This window comes from Trachinotus anak, unplaced genomic scaffold, assembly GCF_046630095.1.
Source record: "Trachinotus anak isolate AG129_WGS33_773 ecotype Australia unplaced genomic scaffold, CSIRO_AGI_Tana_v1 ptg000013l, whole genome shotgun sequence".
Classification (NCBI taxonomy): domain Eukaryota; kingdom Metazoa; phylum Chordata; class Actinopteri; order Carangiformes; family Carangidae; genus Trachinotus; species Trachinotus anak.
Genome location: NW_027273864.1, coordinates 16,438,630 through 16,451,794, shown reverse-complemented (window position 1 = coordinate 16,451,794; position 13,165 = coordinate 16,438,630). Strand labels below are relative to the sequence as shown.

Genomic DNA, 13,165 nt, shown 5'->3' with positions numbered 1-13,165 from the left:
GCACCCCACACTGTTTGCTATGTTTGGAAAGTAGTGTTAGTCTATTAATGACTTTGTTCTATGCTGAAAATTCTTGGGATGTGGGAAATACTCCAATCCAGAGAATCTTCATACAAACCTTTAGAGATAAAGCAATGATTGGTTACTCTGCCTTAGGCCCTCAATGTATGTATAGTCTTCTCTGACCTCTGTGGGTGTCAAACTATCACGTCCTTTCCACGGCAACTGCAAAGTGAGCGTTTCCTCCCCCACCCCATCCCCAGCCCACCCAACCTCCTGAGAGAGAAATTAATCTTATTCCTCGCCCTTCACTCCCTCTGCGCTCCTAAGCTTTCTCAAACCCCAGTTTGCTTTCCCTGCTCTGTGGAGTGGGGGTGGGGTATTACAGTAGAATTAACTCTGGATGGTTGACCAGCCAGGAAAGCCAGATTTTGAAAAAAGCCAACAAGGTTAACGTAATCATCAACTCAAAGCTCTCGCAGTTCTGTTGGCTGCTTGAGATTGGCATGGTCTATTATCTGCATCAACTTGCAATCTCTGCTTTGCTGCCTTCTTACCATCAGATTTTTTTGTTTTTGTGTCAGTTCTTCTCATGTGTTAGACTTTTTTACCATTTTCTTAGTAATGGCTACGTCCCACCGTGCACTGCGTACACAGTATTTGCTCATGTATGGCAGTTTCCACAGTAGTTGGTTTATATAATCTATGAATTTAGATGTTGTGTAAATGTTGCATGTCTCTTGAAACCATCTGTCCACCTAAATTGCCTTTTTTGTATGATTAAGATGCTCGCCTGAAGGATACGCTACTGTACTGTTGGGCTCTAAATATAGCACTGTGCTGTCTTTCAAAGGTGTACATCTCCCTCCAGTGGCTAGGTTTCAGAAAAACGCACAGGGCATTGAAAGGCTTTGATTGAAGTATGTGAATATGTAGAACACGATTTGGATGAGGAGAATACACAGGAAATACATATTCAGGAGATCTTCATTCAGTTTAGTGACAAACGTTCTGTTGTTCCAGGTTGTTTAATATAGGAGGGAAGACTTGCTTATTTCCATTTTGTTGTTTGCTGTGAAAGTGTGTGCTCTGTGTTTGTGTGTATTTTTGGTCATTTATGCACTCCTGTGTACTTGTATGCGTTTGCTTGTTTTGTCTGTGCGTGTGTGCCTCTGCGACCCCAGAGAGTTCTCCAAGGAGAGAGAAAAGGCCAAAGCTCGTGGAGACTTCCAGAAGCTGCGTGAGAAGCAGCAGCTGGAGGAGGATCTGAAGGGTTACCTAGACTGGATCACTCAGGCTGAAGACATCGACCCCGACAATGAAGATGAGGCCGATGAAGAGAGCAAGCGCAACCGTAAGCATCTTGTCTCATTCCCTCCTTCCTGTGGTTAAGAGTAACACAAAAGTCTTTCAGACTGATCGAAACTGTTCGATCTGTTGAACTGTGATTCCTACAACGGTAATTGGGCCTATTTTTTATGGAATCAGAACACTGGGTTGAAGCTAAAAGATCATTTCTCTTTGGAGGAGAAATATTTAAATATATAAACACTGTCTAAAATGGAATAGATTGTTTTCCTTGAGTTTCTATTTCTAGTTGGGCGTAATGTGCTCTATTTTTCTTATTGCCCCAGTTAACTGGTCAATCTTGTTAAGATAGATCAAGCCCAGATAGAGAGGGTATTAATTATAAAGACAAAGATCCAATATATTAATCTAAAACTACAGCTCAAGTATTCTCTTCTTTTAGGCCCAAGATTTTGCATTAACTACTTTAACAGTCACGCAGGAAGAAATCCATCAGAGACGAGAGAATTTCAACTTTCTCCACCAACAGTAGTGTCAGTAAATTATTAAGAAATTAATGCAAATCTTAAGTGTGTTTGAGTAAGCCTTGCAACACTCAGTTTTCTCATGCAACATTTTGAAAGCTATCCTGGGAATCGTAGGAAATCAGTAACTGAAGTGGAAGCAGACAATGCAGGTTGATCACATGTGTAGCAGGTAAACAGTCAGTTACACTTGCAGAATATTGAACACTGCAGAATGACAGTTGAAGTTAAAATTATTATCAATATTTGTGGCATAGTCTGTGATACTTTACTGGCTATACACAGACACAATACAAACATGCACACATATGTACAGAGGCTTGGATTGACAAAGAGAGAAAGAGTCTTTCCCTATAGGTGCTCTATATAAATGTATGATAGGTGTTTGAAGTAGTTTTATCTCCACCGTCAATGTATGTCACTGATGGAAGTGGAGCACGCTGTGAGTACCACTGGAATTTATCTGAGAAGAGAAAAAAACATATTACTTGAGCAGTAGAAAAACTCTTAATCCAAATCCTCTTTATATAAGCAGCACACATGATGCAGAACAGAGAAACTGCAGCTGCTTCACCTTATATGTTCAGCATAGGATCTGTGTTTTTTGCACTCTGCTCCTTACAGGCTCCCCTCATTTTAATGTACTGTGTTCATTTACTGTTGCCTCTCCCACCTGTCCTTTCCTTTAGTTATACCTCATGTACTGTATAAAGTCAGATGTTTACTCTCTAATTTACAGTCGCAACATTACAGCAAACATTTATCATAAAGTGAAAGTTCCCAGGTGAAGGGTCTGTGTTATGAGGAGGCAGGTCCATACTGCTTTTCTTCAACATCCATCCTGGCTTTTGGTGTCTGTCAACGATACATGAGCCCCTACTAGCATGTTAGCATGCAAATGCTTTAATTTGCACTGTAACATGTTAGTACAGGGCCTTGTCACCTGCAGGCGTTTCCTGTGACTAACAGCTCTCCATGTCGTTCTTCTGCCCTCCTCAGTGTCTGCAGCCCCTGGGGCTCCTGCTGCGCTTGTCATTGTTGGATATTGATATTTTGAATACTGTTGTTGTCCTGTGGTGCTTGTGTGCTCTGACCCATTTTGATAGCAGCCCATTCTCGCCCCCCCCCCACATGTCCCTCTGCTGTGCCGTTGTGTCTGAATGCATGGGCTTGCATGCATTACACATGAAGGGGTGACTCTGGCTGACCTTACTGAGAAGAAGAAAGGAAGGTTTGGGTGGTTCAGCCAGTCGTCCGACACTCATGGTAAATCCTGTGGTTTCCCTCCAGTGTTCTCTAGCTATTGTGTATGTGTCTAAGAGTGTGTGTGTGTTTTGTTACGTATATGTGTGTAGAGTTTGATGCTCAAATTGATCTCATACAGGGAAAGTTTTACTGAATATAATTAGACCAAACACTCGAGTGTGTTATTTTTCCAAAATAAAAATTGGCTGTATATGCTGATAACTACCATACAGCTTTTGTGTTTTGATCTTGTGCTCGAGAAAAAGAAAAGAAAAACACATCAGATTCACTTAGCGTATAATCAGCACTTTGTTCTTCACAAGTGTGTTATCGAACAATAGATGTTGCAGGAAACTAGGAAATCAATTTTAAAGATGAGAAGCAGGTGCCCAAAAAGTCCAGTTGAAGCATTCGAAAAGACTGCTGAGTGTGTGTGTGTGTGTGTGTGTGTGTGTGTATGTGTAATACCTCTTCACTATGTGCTTTACTATTGTGTTAAACCTTGTGTTTGAGCATCACAGGCTTTCAGTTTCTGTTTACTCCTTTTTTCCTCCTGTTTTATCCCTTTTTTGAGGTCCACTGGTTCTAAATGAAAAAGCCTATCTTGTCTCTGTTCAGTGAGTCTGATATGGAGCAGTAATACAGCTGTGTTTGATAGCAGGCACGCCCTGTTTCCTTTACATGTCCCATTTCAAAAGCTGGGGCTCAGTGTGAATATAGGAAACAGGGCTAAACCCAGATCACTACTCCGGCAGTCAGCACTATTTTCAGAGCTGAGAGCTGTCCGACCACTTAGGAATCAAAGCCAACACGTCTACATAAGCTAAGCAGCAGCACACACACCACGCTTCCTCATACGAGTTAAAGCACTGCGACGTTTCCCACTGTTAATCATCATCTGTCTGCACCGACAGTCTTTCCAAAGCACTGGCAGTATTTGGAGTGTAGCATTTCAGAGACAGCTTTAAGAGCTCTGACCTCTTTACCCTGCTCCTTTCTTCCCCCACGCTCCTCATTGTCTGCATCAGTCAGCCCCTGTAGAGCAGCTGTCCACTCGCCTGTCCCATGTCAGCTCCCTTTCAGCACGTGGTAAATGATACTGATGATGACAGTGATGCACAGCCAAAGTGCTTAGCACCTTCTTTCCCATGAGGTAGTTTTGTAGTTGCACTGTGGCTTTGGAGATTGGAAAAAGTTTCACCTTTATATCAAACAGTTGTGATGCCCTTGGGTATAGATTTCTATTATAATATTATTATAATATCTTCTTTTGTGTATCTTTCGGATTCTTTTTGAAGAAACTCCAGTTAGAGTTGCCTGATGTGATCCAGGTAGTCTTCATTTTATTTCTCTCCACACTTCCTCCTGCTGGGAAGCGCTGCACTGTGTATATCTGAAGAATCTTGTGCCACTGTGAGGTGCATATGATTATTTTTTTCTAAGTGTCTGCTTTATTTGCTGCTGCAGCGAGCGTTCCAGCCAGTGAAACCGAGTCTGTGAACACAGAGAATCAAAACGGGGAGGATGAAAAGACGCCATGCTGTGGACCTCTGTGGTGAGAACATATGCACGACATACCTGTTCAAAAACAGGAGCACTGTTATTACACTAAATTACAGGTCGTCAGATTTATGTCCTTTCTGGTGTGACCATTGTCATAGAGATTGAAAAAGAATCTGTCTCTCACATCACAGGCTCTCAACACAAACACTCATCAACACATTTCAGTGCTTCTTTCTGTACATTTTGACCATAAGTCATCAAATGATTAAAGCAAACATCTTACTTACAGTACATCTTTATATTGTCATCCTGCCTTTGTAAAGTTTGACTAATTCTTTTTTCTCTTCCAGTCAAAAAATTTCAAAGTCAAAGTTCAGGTCAGTATATTTATAGGTCTGAGACTCTGCATGCTGTGTACAGCTGTTACGATAAGTTTGTGCCTGCATTAGATTATACAGATTTTTTATGTGTAAGTGCTTGGCTTTCATTTTACTGTATTTTAATGAGACTTTACAGGTGGATGCTAAATCAACAGCTTTTATAAAGTCAGCATGTACCATATGGTATTTTTAGAGAACAGCCTTGCACAGTATTTTTCAGCTCATTTACTGTACAGTATGACTTGCAAAAAAATATATTGATGCAGTTCCCTTGTGGCCCTTCCCCCTTGGTCCACTGCATTCTTATTATTAATGCAAACAAACCTTAGTGATTTCTTAAAAAAAAACACTGAGGTGATGTATTTATCCTATTATTTGGACACTAGAAGTTATGTGACCAGTGTTCCTCTGAATCACAATGTGAGTCATAATGGTGTTGTTGTTTGTATTAATGTTGCTTTCCCCTCCTGCAGTCGGCGCTGGCGCCGCTGGAACAGGTTCTGCCGCAGGAAGTGCCGGTTGGCTGTCAAATCGGTGCCTTTCTATTGGCTGGTCATTATCCTGGTGTTCCTAAACACCCTCACCATATCATCAGAGCATTACAACCAGCCCCTGTGGCTGACGCAAGTGCAGGGTATGAACAACATTACAGTGCTCATGAAAGTGTACTTCCACAGTGACAAAATGTGCAGCCAGTTTTATTATTACCATGGTCGGCTTTTCATGTTTTAAATCTCAAAAAGCTGAATCACACATTTTCATCAAAATAGCAGAATTCTTTTTTTTTAAGGTTTTCTAAATGTAACATGTCATGAAGATCACATATTTTAACATTTCCGTATTTTTGAATGAACTATATGCAGTTATTTGAATACAAATGTATAATGAATGTCATATTTGTCTATTACCATGTATAACTTGAGGTTGTGCCACAATAAATTAAACATTAAATTAAAGCAAAAATATAACACTTTTTAGTATGGATATGCATACACTAAAAAAGCTGCAACCTCTGTGCATCTTTATTCACCTATGCTGAGTTGAGATATACTCATTATAAGACCTTATAATAATAATAATAAGGTCTTATAATACATCCATAGATAATTCTGTACTGTCAAATAATGTATGTATTTTGTAGCAAAATGTCTCTCAACCCCTGATCTCTCTCCATTTATTTGTGTATTTTTAATCTTCTTCTCTGGCTTTCAGATGTGGCCAACAAGGTGCTGTTAGCCCTGTTCACATGTGAAATGTTGGTGAAGATGTACAGTCTGGGGCTACAGGCCTATTTTGTTTCACTGTTCAACCGCTTTGACTGCTTCGTGGTGTGTGGAGGAATCACTGAAACCATTCTGGTTGAGTTGGAAATCATGTCTCCCCTCGGTATCTCTGTGTTCCGCTGCGTCCGTCTGCTGAGGATCTTCAAGGTCACACGGTATGACTGTTATCATGCTGTGTGTGTGTGTGTGTGTGTGTGCAGTGTATGTGTGGTGTTCACTTAATCACCTGTCTCTCCTCTCTTTCTTTGTAGACACTGGCAGTCTCTGAGTAACTTAGTTGCGTCTCTGCTCAACTCCATGAAATCCATCGCCTCCCTGCTGCTGCTGCTCTTCCTCTTCATCATCATCTTCTCCCTGCTGGGCATGCAGGTGTTTGGTGGAAAGTTCAACTTTGACGAAACCCAGACCAAGAGGAGTACCTTTGACAACTTCCCCCAAGCTCTTCTCACTGTGTTTCAGGTATTTAAGTTTTCAGCACATCTACAAACACAGTCACTCCCTCCTGAGTGACAAACACAGTGACAAACATTCTGCATTTGTCCACTGGTGCATCTGGAGACCATACACAAAAAGACTTAGAACAAATTATGGTATAAGGTTTTACAGAGTGTTGAAGGCTAAAGAGAAGAGAAATAGAGCTAGACCAATAAATCAGACAGGCTCATATGAGCTCATCGCAGATATATCGTCATCTGTGTATGTTGCCTGATAACTAACAAGACGCAGCAGCACAGAAACTAGGATTAAGGTCATTTAGAAACAGTGTCACCATTGCATAGTTTGACCACCAGAGAGCAGTGATTTGTCAACTGTATAATTTCCCACTTTATATCTTGGTCACTCAGTTAACTAACTAATCTGAGGAATCTGTTTCAAGATTGTTGTGTCAGTCAACCAGTATATCATCTAATCTTTAAGTATCAGTCGGACTATAAACAATGGCTGAATACACTCACAGTGCCTTCATGTATTTGTAATGTTGTGTCAGGTACAGTATTTTATATTGACCTTCACTGACTATCAACTATTCTCAGCTATTCTCAGTATGGCTTATCTCATGATTTAAATTTTGCTCAAAATAAGGTACAGTATATATAAATATTAATTATAGACACTAAGCAGGTATTTGTAGGTTTGCAAAAAAAGTGCTGTGAGCACATTTCCTCTTTAATTGTTTCATTTGACATACAGCTGCTGATGCCTCTCCCACAGAATAAGTGTTATGATTGATTTCAGATCCTGACTGGAGAAGACTGGAACGCTGTTATGTATGACGGGATCATGGCGTATGGAGGCCCTTCCTCCTCTGGGATGATTGTGTGCTTTTACTTCATCATCCTCTTCATCTGTGGAAACTGTATCCTCTCTCACTCACATACTAACACAGCTGTAGCTGACACTAAGTCTAACTCTATCTATTTAGAATGTGCTATTAATTTGTTGCTGGAGTAATTTTATTGATATAAATGACTTTGCTAATCTTGTTTCGGTCATTGCTAACTAATAGTGTAGTTATACTCAAAGGTTTCAATAGGAGAGTTGTCCTTTACTGAACACTTTGCTCAGATATCCTGCTGAATGTCTTCTTGGCTATCGCTGTGGACAACTTGGCAGATGCAGAGTCTCTCAACACAGACGAAGGAGACAAAAAAGAGTGACTATGTTCTCTCCTGTTATGTCTTTGTGTGACAAATATAATTTTATATGTTAGCTTTAAATGCTCAAATATCTACCATTCATCAAAAATATCTGTTTATTACAGGGACAAAAAGGATGATGAAAAAGATGAAAAGGTATCCTCAATTTCTTTCAAGCACTGAATCATGAAGTGACTTGAGATGTTAAGTGCACTGACACAAACTTCACACTTTCTGCTTGACTGTAAGGATGAGGAGGAGGACAATGATGATACAGCTGCAGAGGAGGAGGATCCAGAAGTACCATCGGGGCCTCGGCCAGTCATCTCTGAGCTGGTAAAGAAGGAGAAGATCACTCCTATCCCAGAGGGAAGTGCCTTCTTCATCTTCAGCAGCACAAACCCGTAAAGCACACTGATATCACACGCATCACATGTATGCAAACAGGTAGCGTCTCATATCACACTGAGGTCAATTGCTGTGCTGTGTTTCCTTTGTCCTGCAGGGTTCGCGTGTTTTGCCACAAACTCATAAATCATCACATATTCACCAACCTCATCCTGGTGTTCATCATGCTCAGCTCCGTCTCGCTCGCTGCTGAGGATCCAATCCGAAACTTCTCAGCTCGCAATATTGTAAGTTTGCAAACCGTCCACAGAAATGTGTCGAAGCTTCTAACAGACTGTGTAGCAAAGAAGATTGGGTGAAGTGATATTATTGATAAATCACTTTTCTACTAATAATGCGAGTTAAGCATTTGAGGTGCACTTTTGTCATAAATCTTTGGTTCTTTAAATGATCATACTGGAGGTGTTGCATTTTTTTAGCCAATTTATTTTAACTTGCATACTTTACATTACTACTCACCAGTAATCTAAGTTTGTTCATTGAATTCTAACCATCATGTCTGACATATTTGATATGCAGGGCAAAGGCAACAACATGAGATCTGTTGCTGTTGTCTAAAAAGAATTGAAAAAGTTGTTTAAAACACATCACAGTCAGCAAAATATTACACAAAGAAGCTTATATCACAGTAATTTCTATAGGATGTCATCAGGAAAATAATAAAAAAGTTTTTTTTTAAAGTTACTGATAAGAAAAAGAGATATTTATCTTTTGCATTCATGTTTCTTTTGCCCCACAGAGAGGGCAAACAGTGAAAAACAGGGGGAGGGATGATTGAGAGAGAGAAAATGTTTCTTTTCCTTGTTCACCATCTGCATCATCTCTCCTGTCCTTGATCAAACATTCCACAAAGATTACTTGCAGTTATTTTTCTAGAACATACATTCAGTTTAATTGTCAAGACAAAAGACTGCTCCTGTCAGGACACCAGGACGAATAGTTGAAAATATGGTCTGTCTATATATAAAGGTGGTGTCTGGTCACCCTATTCTTGCTGCTCTGTCCCTACATTCATGATTTAATGGTTAGGTAGTCAACAGCACCCCTTTAAATCCAAGAAACTGCTAAATTCACACTATCCCTTTGTCTTTTGGAATTGTTTTTCTAACAGCATAGCTTATAAACTGCAGTGCTTGTGACTCATGCATCTGAGATGTCAGTGTGTCCTTAAATGCACCATAAAGGAGAGTCTTTACAAATGGTGCCTGCATTTAGTCACTGAGGATCCAACACTAATAGAGATATACAACTGTACACTTTGGTTGGCAGTAATATTAATTTATGAGTTAAAAGAGGGAAAAACACCAGTACGGTCGTTTAAAGAAACCCTGATGCAGTGATATTATGTGTGTTACATGTTTCCATGAATTGTAATAATTTTAAATGCATTGTGATCACTATGGTTACATTCATTCATGACCTACAGTATACTGCATAAGGAATGACAGAGAAGTAGTGAATTAACTTTATGCAAGTAATTAAAATTTACTGTGTGATGTTTACTAACAGACCTTTTTCCAGAAAATGCTAAAAAAAGAAATTAGATTCTTTTTGTTTTCATATAATGTATGAAGCTGCACAATGAACTGTCTTCGTTAAACATCTACGTTGCTTTTTGCAGATACTTGGTTACTTTGACTATGCTTTCACGGCTATCTTTACTGTTGAGATCGTTTTGAAGGTAAATGCCCTGTGTCCCCTGTCCGTGCTGTGACTAACCACACCCCAGTAACACTCCAAACGTCTCGTTGCCTTCCAGGTCCTAGGCTATGCAGATTATGTCTTCACTAGTATGTTTACATTTGAGATCATATTGAAGGTAACCCCTTAAATGACAACGAGAGCCTTGCTGCATTCTCTCCTTGTGTGTCACCTGCCACTCAGTACAACCTGGCTTGTTTGTTTCCTTTCTCTTATTTACTTTTTTCTTCACGGCACCTCTTTTAAAAAGCAAAAAAAAAACAACAAAAAAACAACTAATATTGGACTTATTACTTTGCACACACTAACACAAACACAAGATTTGTTCAAATTACACTAATCAAAGAACTCCTGTTGGGGGAAGGAAACATCACATCAACATTACATTATACTCACATGGGTGTCATGTCATTTGGGCAGTCATCGCTGAAATGATTTTCATGATGCAGATATGTAAAACATGATGCAACCCGTGGTGCGATGCAACAAAATTCAATGGGCTGTTCAGACATTTTTAAGGCATTGGCTGAAGTTGAGTTTGAGGTCATCTTCAGAAGGGGGGGGGGGGGGGGGGGGGGCATTCAAAAATGTAAAGTCAACTCCAGTCAAAGCTAACGCCATGCCTCTCGTACTGACTGCTCTTCAGATTACCCATAAAAGAGGGGGCAAAACCAACCATGTTCCTGCCGAGCATGGTTCAGTCTGCTTTCCCTGACCAAGTGCATAGAAATGTGAAGTCGTGTCTGCAGCCGTTTGGGCAAAAATCTGCCAAGACAACCGCTGTTTGACTCTAAATTCTTGACTGCTCTTAGTTAGCACTCTCCTCTCTCCATAACTCTGCAGGGCTCCACATCTACATGCACTTGGAAACTTAATCCTTGACTTTTATTATTTGAAGAAGAGTTATTTTGGCTGGTTTTTCTTCTCTGCTTGCTGAACTCTGAAGTTTGAATTGGGAGCTGCTTCCCCTTATTCTGAACTATTAAAGAACATAATGGAATGTGCTTTAAGATGACGGTCCACATGAATGTGACAGTAAGGCCATTTCCACTTTCCAATCTCTATAACTAGAGCTCTTGCAGGTAGTAAATATCCCTGACGTCATGGCAACAAAATGCATGTTTTATTGCCTCATTCCATAGTAGATTGTGAAATGAATGACTTACTACTACATTCATGTAGTTAAGGGCCGTGGGGGTGGCTTTGGTAGATTTAGCCTCCTGTTTCACTGCTCTGAGCTCGCCACCCCCAATAAGAGTGATCTACAAGAGTGTGGAGACGTGTGTGCGCGTGTGTGCATTTGACTGCGAGGTAGAGAGCGCTGAGAATATGTTTTTCCTATTTAACATGTTTATACTGTATGTGTGTCTGTGTGCTCGTAAGTGTGAGTGTCTGGTGTTGATTGGATGAAATGTGCATTTTTTTCTTTATCACTTGCTCCTCTAACTTCCTGTGTCCTATCCTCAGATGACGACGTACGGAGCTTTTCTCCATAAAGGAGCATTCTGCAGGAATTACTTCAACCTCCTCGACCTGTTGGTGGTGGGAGTTTCCCTTGTCTCCTTTGGCATTCAGTGAGTACAAACGCAGACGCATTTGCCTCCTGACTTTTGTACAAACAGCAAAGAGAAAGCACACTTTTAGACCAAGGGGTTCCAGGAACCATGGAGCCACAGGAACAAAACTCAGAAACTACAGTAAGAATTAAATGTCCCCTTGGAGCAATCCTATTTTCCTATGCCTCTAAAAACCTCGAATAAAAGGTAAAAACAAATGCAGCAATTTCAGATGCAATTTTCACACACAAGGAAACACCAATGCAGAGTTTTTGCTCTGCTCTGATGTTTGACTGGATGTAATGAATAGATGCAAACAAGACATGCAGAGGTGGAGAAGAAGACTGAAAACACTGTCTCCATGGTAGATGAGCTGCTGAGTCGCTTCAGTACATAACAGTTCACTTGCTTTATTCTCCTGACTGCTGCTCCGTGATTCACATGTGCTTTTAAGACACATGAACATACATGTTTGTTTTCTTTGTTCAGGTCTTCAGCCATCTCAGTGGTGAAGATTCTTAGGGTCCTTCGTGTTCTCCGGCCCCTGAGGGCCATCAACAGAGCCAAAGGCCTGAAGGTGTGGTCTCTTCACAAAGTTGCTAAGAACAATAATCTTAGACTTTTCCTGTTCATGAGGAATACAACAATCTCTTAACTTCCTTATCTTTGTGTCTTGCAGCACGTGGTGCAGTGTGTGTTTGTGGCCATCAGAACCATCGGTAACATCATGATCGTCACCACTCTGCTTCAGTTCATGTTTGCCTGTATAGGGGTGCAGCTATTTAAGGTCAGCAGCCCTGAAATCTCTATTTAGCACATGACACAAGTGATATTGAGTTAATAGCATTAAAATATTCAGCATTAGAGGGAATATGTTTTGTTTTCCTCCACAGGGAAAGTTCTATCGCTGCACCGATGAAGCCAAGTCCAGTCCAGAGGAGTGCAAGTTAGTTTGACTTGTCTGGTTGCTGTACAGCAAATATCTTGCACTTAAAATCCTTGCCTTGGTCTTAACCTCCATACAACCTGTCATTTCCTCATAGGGGCACCTATATTCTGTATAAGGATGGAGATGTGAACCAGCCAACCATTCACAGACGACTGTGGTTCAACAGTGACTTCAATTTTGACAACGTCCTTATGGCTATGATGGCTCTGTTCACTGTGTCCACTTTTGAAGGCTGGCCTTCGTAAGATTCAAACCTTTTCCTCCCCATGTTAAATGTTAGAAATGATCATCTGAGAAGTCAGATTATCAGCACCATATAGTAAGTTTTATTTGTGAGACACATTTCAAAGTTAAGAGCACAAAGAGAAATGGACACACAGATGACATCTTTGTTTGGAGAATTGTCGCCTGTGTGGCTGCATCACCTGCTCCTTCCTTGTTTTCGTATCTTCTCAGGTTACTGTACAAGGCCATCGACTCCAACAGGGAGAACCTCGGCCCCATTTACAACTACCGTGTGGAGATTTCCATCTTCTTCATCATCTACATCATCATCATTGCTTTTTTTATGATGAACATATTTGTAGGTTTTGTGATCGTCACATTTCAGGAACAAGGAGAAAAAGAGTACAAAAACTGTGAGCTGGACAAGAACCAGGTCAGAGTCAGCA

General features: G+C 40.5%; 1 protein-coding gene across 9 annotated transcripts in view; it reads left to right on the top strand.

Moving 5' to 3' along the window:
* Positions 1-13,165, top strand: part of cacna1da (calcium channel, voltage-dependent, L type, alpha 1D subunit, a) — a 63,707-nt gene that overhangs the window by 30,287 nt on the left and 20,255 nt on the right. For 5 of the 9 annotated variants that reach the window (XM_071493866.1, XM_071493870.1, XM_071493868.1 and 2 more), the window contains exons 9-27: positions 1,185-1,354; positions 3,024-3,098; positions 4,545-4,632; positions 4,931-4,957; positions 5,434-5,594; positions 6,173-6,398; positions 6,495-6,702; positions 7,480-7,600; positions 7,810-7,897; positions 8,006-8,036; positions 8,130-8,284; positions 8,386-8,515; positions 10,048-10,107; positions 11,457-11,563; positions 12,035-12,122; positions 12,225-12,332; positions 12,439-12,491; positions 12,589-12,735; positions 12,951-13,152. In XM_071493866.1, coding sequence (XP_071349967.1) covers positions 1,185-1,354; positions 3,024-3,098; positions 4,545-4,632; positions 4,931-4,957; positions 5,434-5,594; positions 6,173-6,398; positions 6,495-6,702; positions 7,480-7,600; positions 7,810-7,897; positions 8,006-8,036; positions 8,130-8,284; positions 8,386-8,515; positions 10,048-10,107; positions 11,457-11,563; positions 12,035-12,122; positions 12,225-12,332; positions 12,439-12,491; positions 12,589-12,735; positions 12,951-13,152 — 2,245 coding nt within the window. Of the gene's footprint in view, positions 1-1,184; positions 1,355-3,023; positions 3,099-4,544; positions 4,633-4,930; positions 4,958-5,433; positions 5,595-6,172; positions 6,399-6,494; positions 6,703-7,479; positions 7,601-7,809; positions 7,898-8,005; positions 8,037-8,129; positions 8,285-8,385; positions 8,516-9,909; positions 9,970-10,047; positions 10,108-11,456; positions 11,564-12,034; positions 12,123-12,224; positions 12,333-12,438; positions 12,492-12,588; positions 12,736-12,950; positions 13,153-13,165 lie in introns of all 9 variants that reach the window. The other 4 variants (XM_071493871.1, XM_071493872.1, XM_071493864.1 and 1 more) reach the window with 3 other exon arrangements.